The sequence below is a fragment of the Lutjanus erythropterus genome, chromosome 11 (genome assembly GCF_056507025.1).
Source record: "Lutjanus erythropterus isolate fLutEry1 chromosome 11, fLutEry1.hap2, whole genome shotgun sequence".
Classification (NCBI taxonomy): domain Eukaryota; kingdom Metazoa; phylum Chordata; class Actinopteri; order Lutjaniformes; family Lutjanidae; genus Lutjanus; species Lutjanus erythropterus.
In genome coordinates this window covers 26,508,621-26,524,488 of record NC_139327.1, presented here as the reverse complement: position 1 = coordinate 26,524,488, position 15,868 = coordinate 26,508,621, and the positions used below count along the sequence as shown (strand labels likewise).

The window sequence follows — 15,868 nt, the reverse complement described above, 5'->3', positions numbered from 1 at the left end:
TTGATTTGATGCTGGTCCATGCCTTTGAGGCTGATGGGCCTTAAGATTCCAGTCACATTCACTCTTCTGTCTTGTTGTCTCTCTGCTTGTTGCACAGGTCGGCTTTTAACTTGTACTGTAGGTTCATGGGAATTCACAGGAGGGGTGAAGGACATGGATTGACATTTGTATATTTTAAAGGATATGCTCTGCCTAAATGTTGTTGTTTTGTTCCCTGCAGACCCAGAGAGAGACAGAGACGTGTGACCAGACTTCAGTCCATCCACTAACACCCTTTGAAAGCCCTCCCTCGGCAGACATGGAAATGCTTTTAGCAGAACACATTATTCAGACTTTGGTGCCCCCTGTCTGCTGCCACGAGCGTCGCCAGAGTTCATCCCCTGCCCCACGGCGCTCCGTTTGTCTGCTCAGACTGGCTAAACACCTGCTTCCCAAACCCAACGAATATGTTTACAAATCAGCAGAGCCAAGTGGGTGTGACTGGGGCCGGTGTGTTGATAAAGCTGATTTAGTGCAGTTGCGATCCATCAACGGACCACAGAGCCTTTTCACAAGCCTGTTTTTTGTGAGATGTTCCTTTCACCTGAGCGGCAGAATGAGGCACAGTAAAAAATGAAAGAGTAAAAGTCAGGCTCATGCCCAGTAACCGCTCAGCCTGTAAAATGGGTGAAATATCGCTGCGTTCTTTTGTTATTTTGTCTGCCAACAATTCCAGCTTGCGGTGCCTTCAACCTTCACAGGGAAAAACCTCGCCGGGTGCTTTTTCTTTACAGATGACAGGGGCCTGAATGTCATTTGATGCAGGCCTGGCGATTTGCTGAAAGGAACAGGAGGGAGCGGGAGGGAGAGTCAGGAGAATTAGAATGTATTTCAGGTCTGAGGCAAGTGGTGCATTGCTGCAACTCGTATCTCAGGGAAGGAGGGAGTTTAAAGCGGGGTGTGTGTGTGTGTGTGTGTGTGGAGGAGAGGAGCAGGTGGGAGGAGGAGGAGGAGGAGGAGGCTTTTGCAGCAAACTGTTGCTAGGAAACACTTGTGGCATCTCTACTCCCTCTCGTTGAAATGCCAGAGCTAACTGACAGAGAAGCCGGAGTGAAATGTCAGTCCTATCCTCGCAGGAGTTTGAAGAATGTGGCGCGTGTTTCTATTTAAGTAGCCATGTTTATCAAAGGGTTCTCATAGAGTCACCACAAGCCTTTCTTCTGCTGGAGCACAGAGAGTGTTTGGGATGCAGGCAGGCAAGCAGGCTGGCTCGAGTTTCTGCTGCTTCTTTCTCGTCTACTGTTTGTCTGCTTGGCTGTCTTTCTTTCTTTATCTTTGTTGTTTTTTTTCCCCTCTCGTTCTGTCTTTCAAGATTTTTCTCACTGTTTTCTTGCTGCCTCATGCCCCCCTCCTCCCTGTACTCACTCACAGTGGTGTAATCTAACAAAATACGTTTATTCAATAACTGTTCCTAAGTACAAATCTGAGGTACTCGTACTTTAGTATTTCCATTTTGTGCAGCTTTATACTTCTACTCTATTACATCAAATATAGTCTTTTTAACTCCACTATATTTAGCTGACAGCTTTAGTTACTTATATTTCAGATTACACATTATTTCATAACCTTCCTCTGAGTGGAAACCAGTGGGGGAGAGAGTACTAAAACTCTGTACTCAAATATTACTCAATTACAAGTAAAAGTAGTGGTGTTAGAAATCTATTTATGTAAAAGTACAAAGTATTTGTTGCAAACACTACTCAGAGTATTAGTGACTTTTAACCGTTGATGTCACAGTCACCTGTCCAAAGTAGAGTTGCAGATTCTGTGTGTTTTCCTAAACCGGCCCTGGTGGAAACCACGTGACTCCAAATTCATTGATGCTGAATTAGATTTTTTTCTGATAAACTGAAGTGCTCCTTTCACGGGTTTGGAAAATTCTCCAACTTCTTCAGCTTAATAAACGATTTAAAAGTCCTCTTGGGTCAGCTGGAAAATGCACAGTCACAAAGCTGAAAGCAGTTTGTCTGAACTCATGAAAAGTTTACTTTTTAGAGGTACACGGTTCTCACAGGACAGAACGATTTGTTGGTATAGATTAAACTGCCTAACAGCATATAAAGTAGTTAAGATCAGCTCAACCTTGAAGATCTACAGCCATAAACTGCAACATACATCTAATGCAGCAGTAATATTAATCCAAAAACCCTGATTTTTCTGAAGAAAATGTTTACTAAGGACTTTCTAGCAAACTTTAAAGGGTCCTTAGTGTGATTTTAGGCAACTCCTTAATTCCTAAGGCATACTTACATGCAAATGTGAAGGAAACCTTAGCCTAAGTGGATTCATGCAACCAGGCACTGAATATTTCTTCCACTACTGCTGGCTCACTCACTCACTCACTCACTCACTCACTCACTCACTCACTCACTCACTCACTCACTCACTCTCAGTTGAGTGTTATTAACTCTGTCTCTCATTATTCTCCTTGCATTCTCTGTCTTTTATTGGTCTCTGTCGCTCCCTAATTCCCTCTCTCCTTTTCAAATTCTAAGCCATATGGTCCATCAGTGTAATCCTCTGCCCAGATATTTGATTATCAAAGCTGTCTGGCTGAAAAAAGACTCAACTCTCCACTGGCCACTATTGAGTCCGTTCTCCTACACGCAGTAAATTGTAATTCAGGGAGAGTAACTGGCTCTGAATTAGAATAAAAGCATTCAAATTCTACAGTGACCTCATCCGCACCACAATACATCAGGAGAGTATGATACACTTCTTCTCAGACATACAAATGAAGAGAAATTAGAATTAGGAAACAAAAATTGAATATATTTCTGGACTTTCCATTTAGCTGTCATAAACAAACACTATGTCTGACTGTAATTTAAAAAATAATAAAAGTGTTGGTGTTGTGCCTCATAATTACTAACTTCTATAATAAATGAATCACCTTTGTGCTCATGCCAGCTGAGACTAGTTTGTTTTCTGCCAACTATTTTGTAAGTGAATGCATAGCATCTCTGAAATAAAGACTAATTTAGACATTGTGCATTGTTTTACCAGACCCAGTCAGGAGGATTGTCTTCACAGTTTTCCTCAAGCTTTGAACTGGATTATATCATCCTCGTAACCTTGAATAAATCTGATTTGCTGCATACAGCACAAAGCAGACTCTTAAATACCTTATATCCGCGTGCTTTACGGCATTCATTCATGTACCTGCGTATCACTCTCCCACTGGGAGGGGATAAAATTCATACCATTGATTGACTTCCGTTGCATTGTGAGGCCTTAAAGCTAATTATCTCATAATAGATGCCAGACTCATGCGGAATAATGATTTTTTTTGTCTTGTTAAAGGGAAGAAGCCAGGATTTGACAGCGTGAGGGCACAGAGCAGTGAGACACAACGGTCCTATGCCTGCTGGTTGCGCTGCACATGCTAATGGTTCTGTATGGGGGGTGTAATTGGAGCCATGACGGGAGTCTCAGTCTTTATTGCATGTCAATTGTATTGTTCCTGCATTCTTAAGTGAAAATATCAACATCTTGAAAAATTCATGATGCATTTTTTGGACTCATATAAAGGATGGTAATATAATTCTGTGTTTGCAGTTTTGTAGCAGTTGACGTTCTACTAACTGCCTGGCATGCCTGTGAACATAATCCAGGCAGTAATTACATTTTTCACCACAATATAATTTGGAAAACAAATAAGCACTATATAAATGTTCCTGCTCGGAGACAGGTTTGCAATATAATGACATGATAAATTGTTCAAATGTCCCTCTAAATTTATTATAATAAAACTTCCAAATAAAATTACACTGAACAAAGAAATAAATGCAACACTTACATTTTTGCTCTCTTTTTCATGAAGTTCTGAGACATTTTCTGTGCACATAAAAGGTTTATTTCTCTCAGATTTTGTCAAAAAAAAAAAAGTTAAAATCTGTGTTAGTGAGTGCTGCTTCATTGCCAAGATATCCATCCACCTGACATGTGTGGCATATAGAGATGCTGATTAAACTGCAGGATTATTGCACCGGTGTTCCTTAGACTGGTCACAATAAATATACATATCTGTAGCTCTGTGTGAAAGAGCCATAATTCAGTGCCAAAGGAAATTCTTTTAAAAAAAACTAAAACTGCAATGGAAGCAAAAATAAGTTATCTTTACATTTTTGTTGAGTATGCATTCATCACATTATAACACTACCTGCTGATTCGTAAAGTATATTGATAACAGTCTGTGCATTATCATTATAAAGCATAATTAAAAATGTATGATTAAGACTTAAAGGATGCAAAGCAAGTCAATAACATGTCATATTCATTTTGTGATGTGTAAAATATTGCAAAGTAAGACGAAATTTACCAAAATGTGCTTAGTTGGTGATCGGCTTACTAATTTTGGATGGAATTCAAGGGTTATTTTTCAGGCCTTATCCAGCTGCTTCTTCTCTGAGGTCAATAACAAGCTCTGTGTAACTTTCAGTATAGCGACAAAAAAGTCAGTATAGTGAGCCTTTTCCAGCAAGTAAATGGGTGTGTTTTCCACAGGCCAATATCAATATTGACAGTAGGGGGACGTCCTGCGGCCCGGGCTTGTGGCTTCCACAGCCGGCTGGTTTTCCAACAGTCCCTGCTTTGTGTTTCTACCCACTGCGCCACACTACAACTTCTCCATAAGATTTGTATGTATGGTTTCATTTTCTTTCACTAGAAAATCTGAGCAGTATTCAGTTCATCCGACTCTGTTTTGCACTTGAGATTTGAGACATGTTTTGCTGTATTTCCTTGTCAGTGTGTAAGAATATGCTTCAGGTTTTCTTCTGTTTTCTATCATTATTTTGCAGATTTCTGACATCTGACCTGCTCCAGTGAAAATGTTGTTGAGAGTCTGTCTCATGGCAATTCTTCTAGCATGCTGTAAGTACCCTTTACTGTAGAAGTTCTAAAAGGCCCAGTGTGCACAATTTAGTGGCATCTAGCAGTGAGATTGTAGATTGAACTGAATACTGCTCGCCTCACCCTCCCTTTCCAAGCATGTGGGAAAACCTATGATATACTTTATGTTCAATTTTTTCCATATTATTCCAATGGATCCTACTAAATCTTAAACACTGGACCTTGAACATGCATCACAACATACACACACACACACACACACACACACAGGCACACACACACACACACTCACACATATACATATAGTATGCCTGGGGTATTTATGCACAATAACTGTATCCAGCTGACCACCCAAAAACAAACACAGAGACACATGCACAAAATGTTTATACATAACCACACACTAGCCTATAACCATGTATGCGTAGGCACACTCACATACACACAGCAGTTTGACATTCGAGTGTACACTAATAAGATTCCTATTATAGAAACAATAAATGGTGTAGAAATATCTGCCTGCCCTTGGAGATTACCATGAACTGAGCCCTATTAGCAGACTGTAAACTCCTGTAAACATAAACCTTAGGGGGGTTGGGGCATATTGCTGGAGTGACTGTGTGTTGGCGCAAGTGGATGAGACATTTAAAGCATGATTGAATGCTTAATGCAACATCACATAATTGCGTCTAACTGCAAAGCTTAAGGCACATTCTGACTCTGAGGGACCGTTGAGCTACATGAAAATGACACAGCCATCTTGTTATAGAGATAAATGCCACACAATGGACACGACTCTCACTGCAGTTGCATGAGAGGTACTCAGAAATATGCATGTTAATTGTGTTTGTCGCTGTTTGGGTTATTCCATTCTGTTAAGCTGCTGATGACTCTTTGTCTGAGTATCCTTCTTTTTGTTAGTTAAAAGGTTAAATGCATTTGTATATATCTGCAGTCTCCACCCACAAACAGAATACCTTGCAACTGAAGTGAAAGCATGAAACAATGCAGCTGCCATATAGCTATGGATTGAATATGATGTCATTATTTTAACGAAAACCAGAAAAAAATCTTTGAAAGGTTGAGACTCAGTGTTTGAAAGCTTGAAATCTAATAAAGAAAGGTTTTGCAAGTTTGAAACTAAGTTTTGAAAGCTTGTATAAGATTTTGAGAGGCAAAAAAAAATTGACCCTGTGAAACACTTTTTTGTATTTTTTGTTTTCCATGTTTGAAACCTTGTAATTGGTGATCTGAAAACTGGTTTGCATATGTTGGGGGAAAAAGTTTTGTAACGCTGAAACTTCAGCTTAAAAGGTTTTTCAGTTTCCAGAGATCTGCACACGCAATTGCAAGCTTGCAAGCCATTTATTTCTGGCAGCGTTATCATTCCATACCCCCTTTGACCAAGCATCTTTTTTTCCCCATCACTAACTCCCTAAACCCAGACTTTTCTTTTGTGTTTTCTGTGTGAATTCACCAAAAAACTCAGACAATGTTCAAGCCCGCTCCTTTTTTAAAGCTATTCAACTTTGTTGAAAGAAACACAGAAATTGAAGCTGTGACAGACACTCTAAAGAAAATTATAAGACTCTAACAAAAAAATAATTTGCATTTTTTGAGATTTTCACTAAATCTATTTGTCTGAATGAATGTGCATGTTTTGCTGTGTCAGTTTTGGTGCCGCAAACACACATAAAAGATTCACAAAACAGTAGAAGGGAACAATGAGTATGCAAATAGTAAAAGCTGGCTGTGGCTTGTCATAGCAACCATACTAATTACGTATTAGACACATGTGTTGCCTGGCAAACACACTAAATATACTCACAATATCATAAAAATATGGTCTTGGGTCTGTCTGATACTGTACAGTTAATATAATGTGAAAATGTGATATTTCATAAGCACTACATTGCATGTGATATGTTCTTCCAGTATTATATGGATGTGGACGTGACTCAGAAAGTCAACAACCACCACAAATAGCTCCATAATGTTGTAACCACCTGGAAATGCACTAACAAAACACCAGTAAAGGCTCTTTGGCCTGTTCACATAGGTGAATCCTTTTTTGGAAATATCTTATTTTTTTTATCTACAAGGGTTTGACCTTTAACCCTTTAGTCGTGGGTTTTTAGTTTAGGGTTCTACAAAAACCTTAAGCATTTGAAACATGCATAAATCTTTGAATGGTTCTGGGTAGAACATCACCCCGTCACAAAGACCCATTTTGGAACCGCTATTTTTTAGAGTGTACAACTTTTCAGGCAACAGACACCCTTACATTTTTGTTACAAAATGTTTGCCGTTTCTTTCTTTTTTTAGTTGACGCGCTGAGGAAAATTGCTTTTCCGTGCTACAGCCAGCTATCGAGGCCGACTGTCTCCCAGTCATTACGGCCTTCCAGTGATAAGCAGCTTCTTTCAATCACCGAGCCCAGCATGTGTTCCCGCGCCAGGGCAGCGTGATTGAAATATTTTCTGTGCCTGTGAGGTTAATGGAGTTAATGAAGATCAAAGACTCATGTCTGGGCAGGATAATTAGTATTCTGTCAGAATGAAAACACACTATGAATAACTGAACTATGACTCCGTGTGTCTATATGTACAAGCAACACATTTCTCAACAAGTGTGTGCTGGCGGTGAGCTAAGACGTGCCGAGAGACTTTGTTAAAATGTTAAGAAATTGTTAGGAATAACCAAGTCTAACAAAAGTATACTTCAAAGACATAATCAAACGCAAGTTCCGTGAACTCATTAAAGTTTTTCCATTAACATCCATCAGGTGTTAATGTCTAGAAGGTGTGCTTTTTTTAGCTTTCTTTTCCACATTACTGGATTTTTATGGTATTTTATAGCAATCAGCAGTTCAGCGTGTCTTAGAAATTTATCAAATTTGCTTCAGGATCAGTTTTGGGGGATAGTAATTTAGGTTTCTTTCTTTTTGATCATATGAATTTCTTATGATTGGCTGGTGATTGGTTTTTGAGGTCTGATGTGAATCAACTCAACTCAACTCTACCCACCTCAATATTCTCAGTATTGGGAGAAGTTACCCTTCAAAGCTTTATGCCAGAGAGGCTCTGGCAGGACCGCTTTAGGAAATTATGTGATAGTATAGTATAGTATAGTATAGTATAGTATAGTATAGTATAGTATAGTATAGTATTGTACTGTATAGATGATAGTTTAGTATAAAGAACAACAACGTCCATATAGGGAGCATGTTGTGGTAGATGAACAACACAGGACTTTCACAGTGTCATTCAAACATCTTTTTTATCTTAAGAATAGCACCAAGATCAGTCCTTTTTTTTTTTTTTTTTTAACTCAGAAAGATGCTGAAATACTCACCAGGCTTCTGCAATTCCCTTTTTACTGGGTCACCTACAAAGTCTGTAAGAAAAGAACAGCTCAGAATACCGAGTTTTAATCAAAACAAAGAAAAGTGATCACATTATCTCACTGCTTACATTTCTTTTACTTGTTTGTAAAGGTCTGGATGACCTTGATACTCCCTGCATTATAGATTCTCACTTTCTAAATCTTGAGATTGCCATAAATGGGTAAGTATGTGGGTAGACGGGTAGGATACCACATACACTCAGTTACCTGTGTGTTATGTACACTTAACTGGAAGTCTGACACAGCAGTCCTGTAATAAAACCTACTTTCATGAAGGTTATGATGCTGTTGTTATTTTTTGCTGAAACTGTTTGAGAGAGTTATTGATTCAACTGTATATTATTGTATTGCGCTCTGCCGACAGGGTCTTCCATTATTTTGTCTATATAAATGAGAATGGAGCGAATAAAAACATGTCTTTCTATGATGCAACACAGTTCAACAGCACCACAATCATCATCACTGAGTGTACAGCAGTGGTGGACTCCAAATGTCTGAGGGGCAGGACAAAAAAAACTAATAAGGGCACCAGCAGTATGCGGTGGGGCACCCGTGCAGCAAGAGTCATGGTGCGTTTATGGTGAAATAATTCCAATCTTTGTTTTCCAATCATCACCTTTAACCCACTAGAAGTGTGTAGTAGCGGCTGTAACTACACTGACCCTGCCCTCTGCCTGTATTTCCTTATTTTTTCCTCATTGTTTTGTTGTGCTCGGGACATATCACCAATCCAACACACTGATATTCGACAGCCTGATGCGTTTATGAACAGTTCAGTACAACAATTACTACACCCCTGTAATACAAATGCACAATTTGATCTATTAACTCTTAAACTATTTGCAAATAAGTAGAGGTCAACTAATTTTCTAGCATCTCTATATTAATTTTCGATGAAGGGCAGCCAATATGGCACTGCATTAAATTTTATCCACAGGAAGGGCACCGTAGAAGGATCTTTACCACATTTTCTCAAACAAAAGGCACTTTTGATGGCTCTTTATCCCTCAATAATCCCTCAACTAAACTAAACTGAAACTAAATCCAAAAGTGAAGATTTTGATTAAATCCTTTTTCCAGGAAAGTTCTTTCTTCCCATATTGTCATTTTAATTCCTGCCTCCTTAACTCTCTGAGTACTTTTCATCTCTCCTCAAGATGTATTGTTAAGTTGTGCTTCAGGAGACGACAAGAGGAAAGGTGAAGAAATGCAAAGTCCTGACAAGAATGTCGGCAATAACATCAAGGTGAAGAGAAATGACACAGTGGCAGGTGATGGGAGACTGAAGGCTGTAACTCCAAGAAAGAGGGTCAAGAAGCCGGGAAGTAAAAGACCTTCAGTGGGTCCAAGAAGTGACGTCGGCTGTATCAAACTGAGAGGCATCTGCCAGCCTACCCGTTACGTCTGCCAAGGCCGTTACCTCAAAGACAAGTGTTCAGGGTCAAAGACCCGGCAGTGTTGTATGCCAGGTAGTGACACAGTTACCATAAATGTAAACACATACCAGTACACGTGCAAATATTACTCAAGGCGAGAAATCTAAAGTAAACAGGCAACTTCACTAATATAGTGCTGCTTTTTTGCCAAGTAGGGTTTAAGAGGGTTATGTACCACTCTTTCCTGTCTGAGTCATGAAAATGTGTCATTGTGGGTGTGAGTCTGTATCAATGTCTGACACGCCACTGATATAAAAAAAGAAACGTCAATACATGACATTTGAATAGTGGTTTTCTGCTGTAATTGGCCTCATTTCCACATGAATGGTACAAGAGGTGACTCAGACTCAGCAGATGTTAAGTTATGTTTTTTAATAGAATTTCTATGCTTGGCCTGTTGGAGTGCAGTGCATCAGCCTTTAAATATGCTGAATATTTGGAGGAAAAGTACCGGCTTATCTTTTTTTTTTTTTTTTTTTTCTTACCTGTCTCTGTAGTCGGAGCCTGGAGTGTCCTTTGTGCTGGTCACCACAACAACAGAGTGAGGGCATGTGATGTGCACGGCTGTGGAGCTTTCAACTCCAGAAGGTGATTCTTCCAAATTGATTTTTATACTTGAGGCCATGGCACACCAATCAAACTTTCTCCAACAAACACAGATGTTGGTTTGGTGTGCCATGGCTGTCTGTCCTTCTTTTGAATTGTTTTGGGGATATTTGATCTGATTTGACATATTCGGTCTTTGTTAGTCCATTTTTGATGAAGTTTGGTTGGTTTGTCATGCTTTCAAATTAATTTAACAAGATTAATCAAGAGTTACATTTATTCATATTGCTTACATACATGGGTGGATGTTGTGTCCTCTAGGCTAAAGAGGAAAAGGACCATCCAGAGAGTTACCAGCAGTTACTTAAAAAGCCAACATCTGTGATGGTATGGACTTGTGTTAGTGTTCAAGTCTTGAACTGTTGCATTCTGTGAAGGCCACCATATTGTTGAAAGGTACATACAGGTTTTGGGGCAACATATGCTGCCATCCAGACGAGGTCTTTTTCAGAGACGCAACTGCTTATTTCAGCGAGACAAAGCAAAGACACATTCTTCATGTGTTACAACAGTGTGCCTTCATAGTGAAAGAGTTTGGTTACTTGACTGGCCCTCCTCAAGTCGAGACCTGTATGCCATTGAAATTGTGTGGTGCAGTATGAAGCACAAATTATAAGACCGTGGACTGTTGAGCTCTTGAAGTGGTATGTTAAGCAAGAACAGGGAGGATTTATCCTTCAAAACTTCAACATTTAGTGTCCTCAGTTCCCAAATGCTTACTGAGTGTTGTTAAAAAAGAAAATGTGATGTAACACAGTGGTAAAAATGCCCCCGTCCAAACTTTTTTTGGAATGTTGCAGGCATCCAATTCAGAATGAGTGTATATTTACAAAAACAATAACGTTTATCAGTTTGAACATTAACTTGTCTTTGTACTGTATTTAATTGAATATAGGTCAAAAAGGAATTTTCAAACCATTGCATTTTATTTTCATTTACATTTTCCACTGCATCCCAAGTTTTTGGAATTGTAGTTTGTATTTTGACGTTTTATAAGTGGCGTAACTTTTCCCAACAGCCTTCAGTACTGCTCTGATGCAACTCAAGAGAAGATTACCAATCTAGACCTCTATCATTTTTCAGGTCACTACAAAGATGAAAAGCTCCCTTGTGTTTTCTTCTTAATAACCACTGCTCACTCCAGATTTTCCTCAGATATTTCCGATATTTCTTCTGTGTATGAAGACATCTAACCACTTGTACATTTCAGCAGATATCCTCTTCACTCTCCATTTTGGGATTATTTTTGAAGTCAATTTTTTGACCTGGTAAATTTGGTCAGCTGTTTTGTTTCTGCATTTCTGGTGTGGACGACTCCCTCACACTGTTCACTCTGTGGCTTCTTACATGTCTTGCTGAGTGATCAACCCGAAAAAATGATGAGTAATCATTTAAGGTCATGTCATTTCATGCCACAGCTCAGTTTTACTAATCTACTATCAATCTATACTAAAGAGACAAGAGATGAATGTTTTACATATGGCTCCTCTGGGAGGAGGGCTAGGCAGACAAGTACTGTATCCATAGCCTGAAGTATGAGAGGCCTTTTAAGATGGCTGTGTAATTCCGATCTCTTCTGTCTCTCTTACAGAGGTAATGACCTACATAAAGCAGTGGACCTGGTGTGTGATGACTATGGTATTGTCAACACTCCATTCTCAGGCTCTCTGGCGGGTCCAGTGAGTCGGAAAGACCCCGCTGGGAATCAGTATGATGGGGTCAAACTTCTCAATGATGGTAAGAAGGGCAAGATGTCAATACAATTCTTGAAAGAGAGTGCAACCAGGGAAAGAAACTAAAAATTCTAGTAGAAGCCAGCCTTTGAAAGTATAATCTCAACAATGTCATAGAAACCAATGTGAAAATCATCTTTGAGTGCATCTGTCCGCTGAATAAAAGAAAAGTAAGTGTTTTATATTCACTTAATGAGGATTGTATACTAAATTAACAACACTAACAGTGTACAGCCATAAAGGGAGCTCTGTGAGGATGCAATGTGCATTGTAAAGAAGGATAGCAGGTTAGATAAAGCATGATGGGAACTGTCTGTGAAGATTATCAGAAATTCAGGTCATGGTATTCTCTAGGCAACTGGACTTGCTGGAGGTTCTTGAAGAGGATTCGCCTCTCATCCAAGAGAGGCTTGATTCATATGTCTCTCAAGGTGATGAAGACCTCACAAGAGGTTAAATACCTGGTATTCCCCACTTGTCACTTAGAAATGAAGAAGCTTCTTGGATGAGAGGTGAAACATCTTCAAGAACCTCATGTAAGTCCAGTTGCATATGTCCAGCTCCAAGAGAACATGGTGGTGATGATGATAAAAAGTAAGGGGAGGTTCACAAAGACCATCAATGTCAATAAATTGCATGATAATCCATCTAACAGTTGTCAAGACATTTCACTGAACCATAAATTTAAATCTTCTACTGGCAAAGGAGGAAAGGTCAGGCAATTGGCAAAGGCAGTAGGATTAATCATCTGGGAACTGAGACTATCTATACCAAAGTTTGTGCCAATCGCTGAGGTGTAGAAATATGTCACAAGATAAGAGAAAATTTGATCTGCTGGTGGTGCTAGACCAAAACTCAGAGAATAATCAAAGTCACCAGAATTCATCCTTTGGGCACCATGTATGTCTGTACTAAGTTTCATGGCAAGCCACAGAGATACGACCATGGTGAAAAATTACTGGGCACATCAGCCCTATTTTTCTGAAATTTCATCTAGAAATCATACTGATATTTGTTACAACAGAAAATAATGAAAAAAACAAGATTTGTTAAACCTTGCTTTAACCTTGTACCTCAGCAAGTAAGTTCCTTTAAACTATGGTGTGTATAAGGCCATGGCTAGGGCACAGGCGATGTTAAGTTATTATGGTGTAGGCGTTCGGTGGGGATGAAAAGAGGGAGTGATTTAGAGAGATTAGTGAAGGTGTTGGAGAGACAGCAGCTGAGACTCCATTGAACTCCTGGTTGCCTCTAACACCGGGACCCAGCTGCATGTGAAACCCCATCAAAGGCTGTTCATGAGTAATGACCCCCACTAAGGGCCATCATTACAGAACAAAGCAGCGCATCAGCATTTGTGTGTTTGTGTCAGAGAGCGGACACATGCCTTTGCAATATGTTTGTGTCTGTACATATGCTCGTGTGAGTGAGCGGATTTTCGGAGCATCCTGCGTTGATAAGGCACCGGAGTGATGAGTAAACATCATTAGTCCTCATTCTGCCTCTACCCCTAATTGAACTGTATTATCAGAAGAACACATGTACTGTCAGCTCCTTTCATCTCAGGGTAAAGCACAGACATGATTAGACATCACAGAGACACATTACCTCGCCATGATACCCACATTAATGCTGAGACACTCATCATTAGGAGCTCGTAGGATTTAATGATGGTGTTGTTGAGTTGTAGACTAGCCTACTTTTAGGTTGTTTGTTTCTAAGATGCCAGCTTGCTTGTTTTGTCTACAGAATCGAGCAAGGGAGACGTTTAGACCTTTGCTATTTAGGGTCTGGAGCCATTAAAGATTGTAAGAGCTATCATCATATTTGTCACAGGTGTTTTATACATTTATAGAAACTGTATACAGTCCATTAAGAAGGATTTATAGTTTATAGTTTTGAGGCCATCATTGGTTTTCCCACATGCCTGGAAGGGGAGGGTGAGGTGAGCAATCTGGGTTGGTTGCAATGTACAAACTCACCATGTAATGCCACTAAGTCATACACACTGGTCCTTTAAGGAGCCGCAGCCCTAGTTGAGGGAAATGCTAAATATTGTCATTGGGGAATTGCCCTTTATTCTGATGGCACATTATTCCACAACCCCAATAGCCTTAAAAATGTCCCACTGGGCAGAAAGCCCTTTTGTTCGACAGCCCTTTCATCCCAAAAACAAACACCGTGCACTCTCTCTGCAGTTCTTAGTTCACTGACTGCGCTTGTCTTCTAATAATAATTTAGCAGCCATTGATTCTTATAGTACACATCTATTCATCTGGGGTATAGAAACAGCTGTCATTCAGCTGAACTGCATCTACTGTTTCCAGAGACTAGAGTCAGAAAAAGGTGATTAACTTCTCACAGATTTATGCCATGGTATGTAAGGCAAGGCAAGTTTATTTATATTGTACATTTTAGACACAAAGACAATTCAAAGTGCTTTGCATAAACATACACATAAATAGATCATATTTATAAAAGTGATGAGAGCAACCTGACTCCACAGGTGTAAATGGTAACATCCCATAAATATTCTTAGTTTTGTTAGTAAACTGAAAAGAGTCACTCTTCAGAGCCTCTTTCTATGGTAAAAATGTCACTGATATCCTCAAATTACTGATGGAAATGTGTACACGCCTTTAAAAAACTTCAGTGGGTCCAAGCAGGACATAACAGTGGTTAATATTCTCAAAAACATATTTTTTGTTTCTGTCATCCAGTGTACTGTGTTAAGATCTTCAACATCCGTCCTTATCGTTACATCGGCCCGGTGGCTCAGGGAGAAGCCTTGGGTTATCTGTTGCCTCTGCAGGAACGCTTCTCTGGCATCACATCACACCTGGAGCTGCAAATGTGCGATGGCACTGACCCTACACCTTTCATATGACCTCATGCCTCTCATGTTTTTATTATGACATTTCATATTACCTCTTTTCATTCAAATTACCCTTGACCCTTCACCTTTAATAAGACCCCGACTTTTACTTTAATGCTTCCTGTAACCTGTTACCTTTTGAAACTCTTAACAGCAGATATAATCCTCGATTCCTAAAAAAGATTATGACACCTCATAGTTCTGACTTTTCTGCACCTTGAATTTTTTATTCGACAGCTCTTGAGTTCTCATATCATATTTTAAAATCTAGCCTATGATGCAACAGTCTCAATTATTTATCCTCCATATAGCCTTACAACATTTGGGTCTCTCTTATGACAGCATTTCAAAAACCAGTGTCTAACATTATGAGAACTACAATGTTCCCCTAATGACAGCAATTTAAGCACATCGATCTAACATGCTCCTGATGGCCAGTTTTTATGTGACTGATGATCCTTTCTGTCCATTTGTCTGTTTTTTTAGGCCTTTTGTATATTCTTGTATTATCATTATTATCATTTTTCCACCAAATGCCATGTTGTATCATAAAGTTTTCTGGAAAAGCTGAATATGTCTGATGACTGTGACTCTTGGATCTTTTCTCCTTCTTCTTTCTTATGAAAAATGTTCCATCCCCAACACAGACTCATATGATCCCTTTTATGTAATCTCTTTATGTTTGAATGATGCACTACATCCCTACTTTCATTTCTGCTTTTGCTTTTGCCTCTTTAAGTTTTTTTTATTTCCTATAACCTGTATAGAAGTAGCATGTATATTGTAACAAGATTAAATTGGGAAGCCACACATTCATTACTTGTCATAAAGACTAAATTGTTCAGTTTTCTCAATACTTTATTCTAAATTCTAAAATGTTATGACAATTCTGACCCCTGAGATTTTCTCCATATTACAGC

The 15,868-nt window shown here is 39.3% G+C and overlaps 1 protein-coding gene across 1 annotated transcript; it reads left to right on the top strand.

Moving 5' to 3' along the window:
• Positions 1-298: 298 nt before the first annotated feature.
• LOC146319252 (uncharacterized) lies at positions 299-15,742 on the top strand. Its single transcript, XM_084730647.1, has 5 exons — positions 299-470; positions 9,456-9,767; positions 10,232-10,322; positions 11,932-12,077; positions 14,794-15,742. The coding sequence occupies exons 1-5, from the start codon at positions 299-301 to the stop codon at positions 14,958-14,960; spliced, it is 888 nt and encodes a 295-aa protein (XP_084586773.1). The 3' UTR covers positions 14,961-15,742.
• The last annotated feature ends 126 nt before the right edge of the window (positions 15,743-15,868 follow it).

Excerpts from the sequence above, each read along its gene's own strand:
- LOC146319252 (XM_084730647.1), top strand. The coding sequence starts at position 299 with ATGGAAATGCTTTTAGCAGAACACATTATTCAGACTTTGGTGCCCCCT. Across the intron at positions 471-9,455 it reads TTACAAATCAGCAGAGCCAA|ATGTATTGTTAAGTTGTGCT; the intron begins GTGGGTGTGACT and ends TCTCTCCTCAAG. Across the intron at positions 9,768-10,231 it reads CCGGCAGTGTTGTATGCCAG|TCGGAGCCTGGAGTGTCCTT; the intron begins GTAGTGACACAG and ends CTGTCTCTGTAG.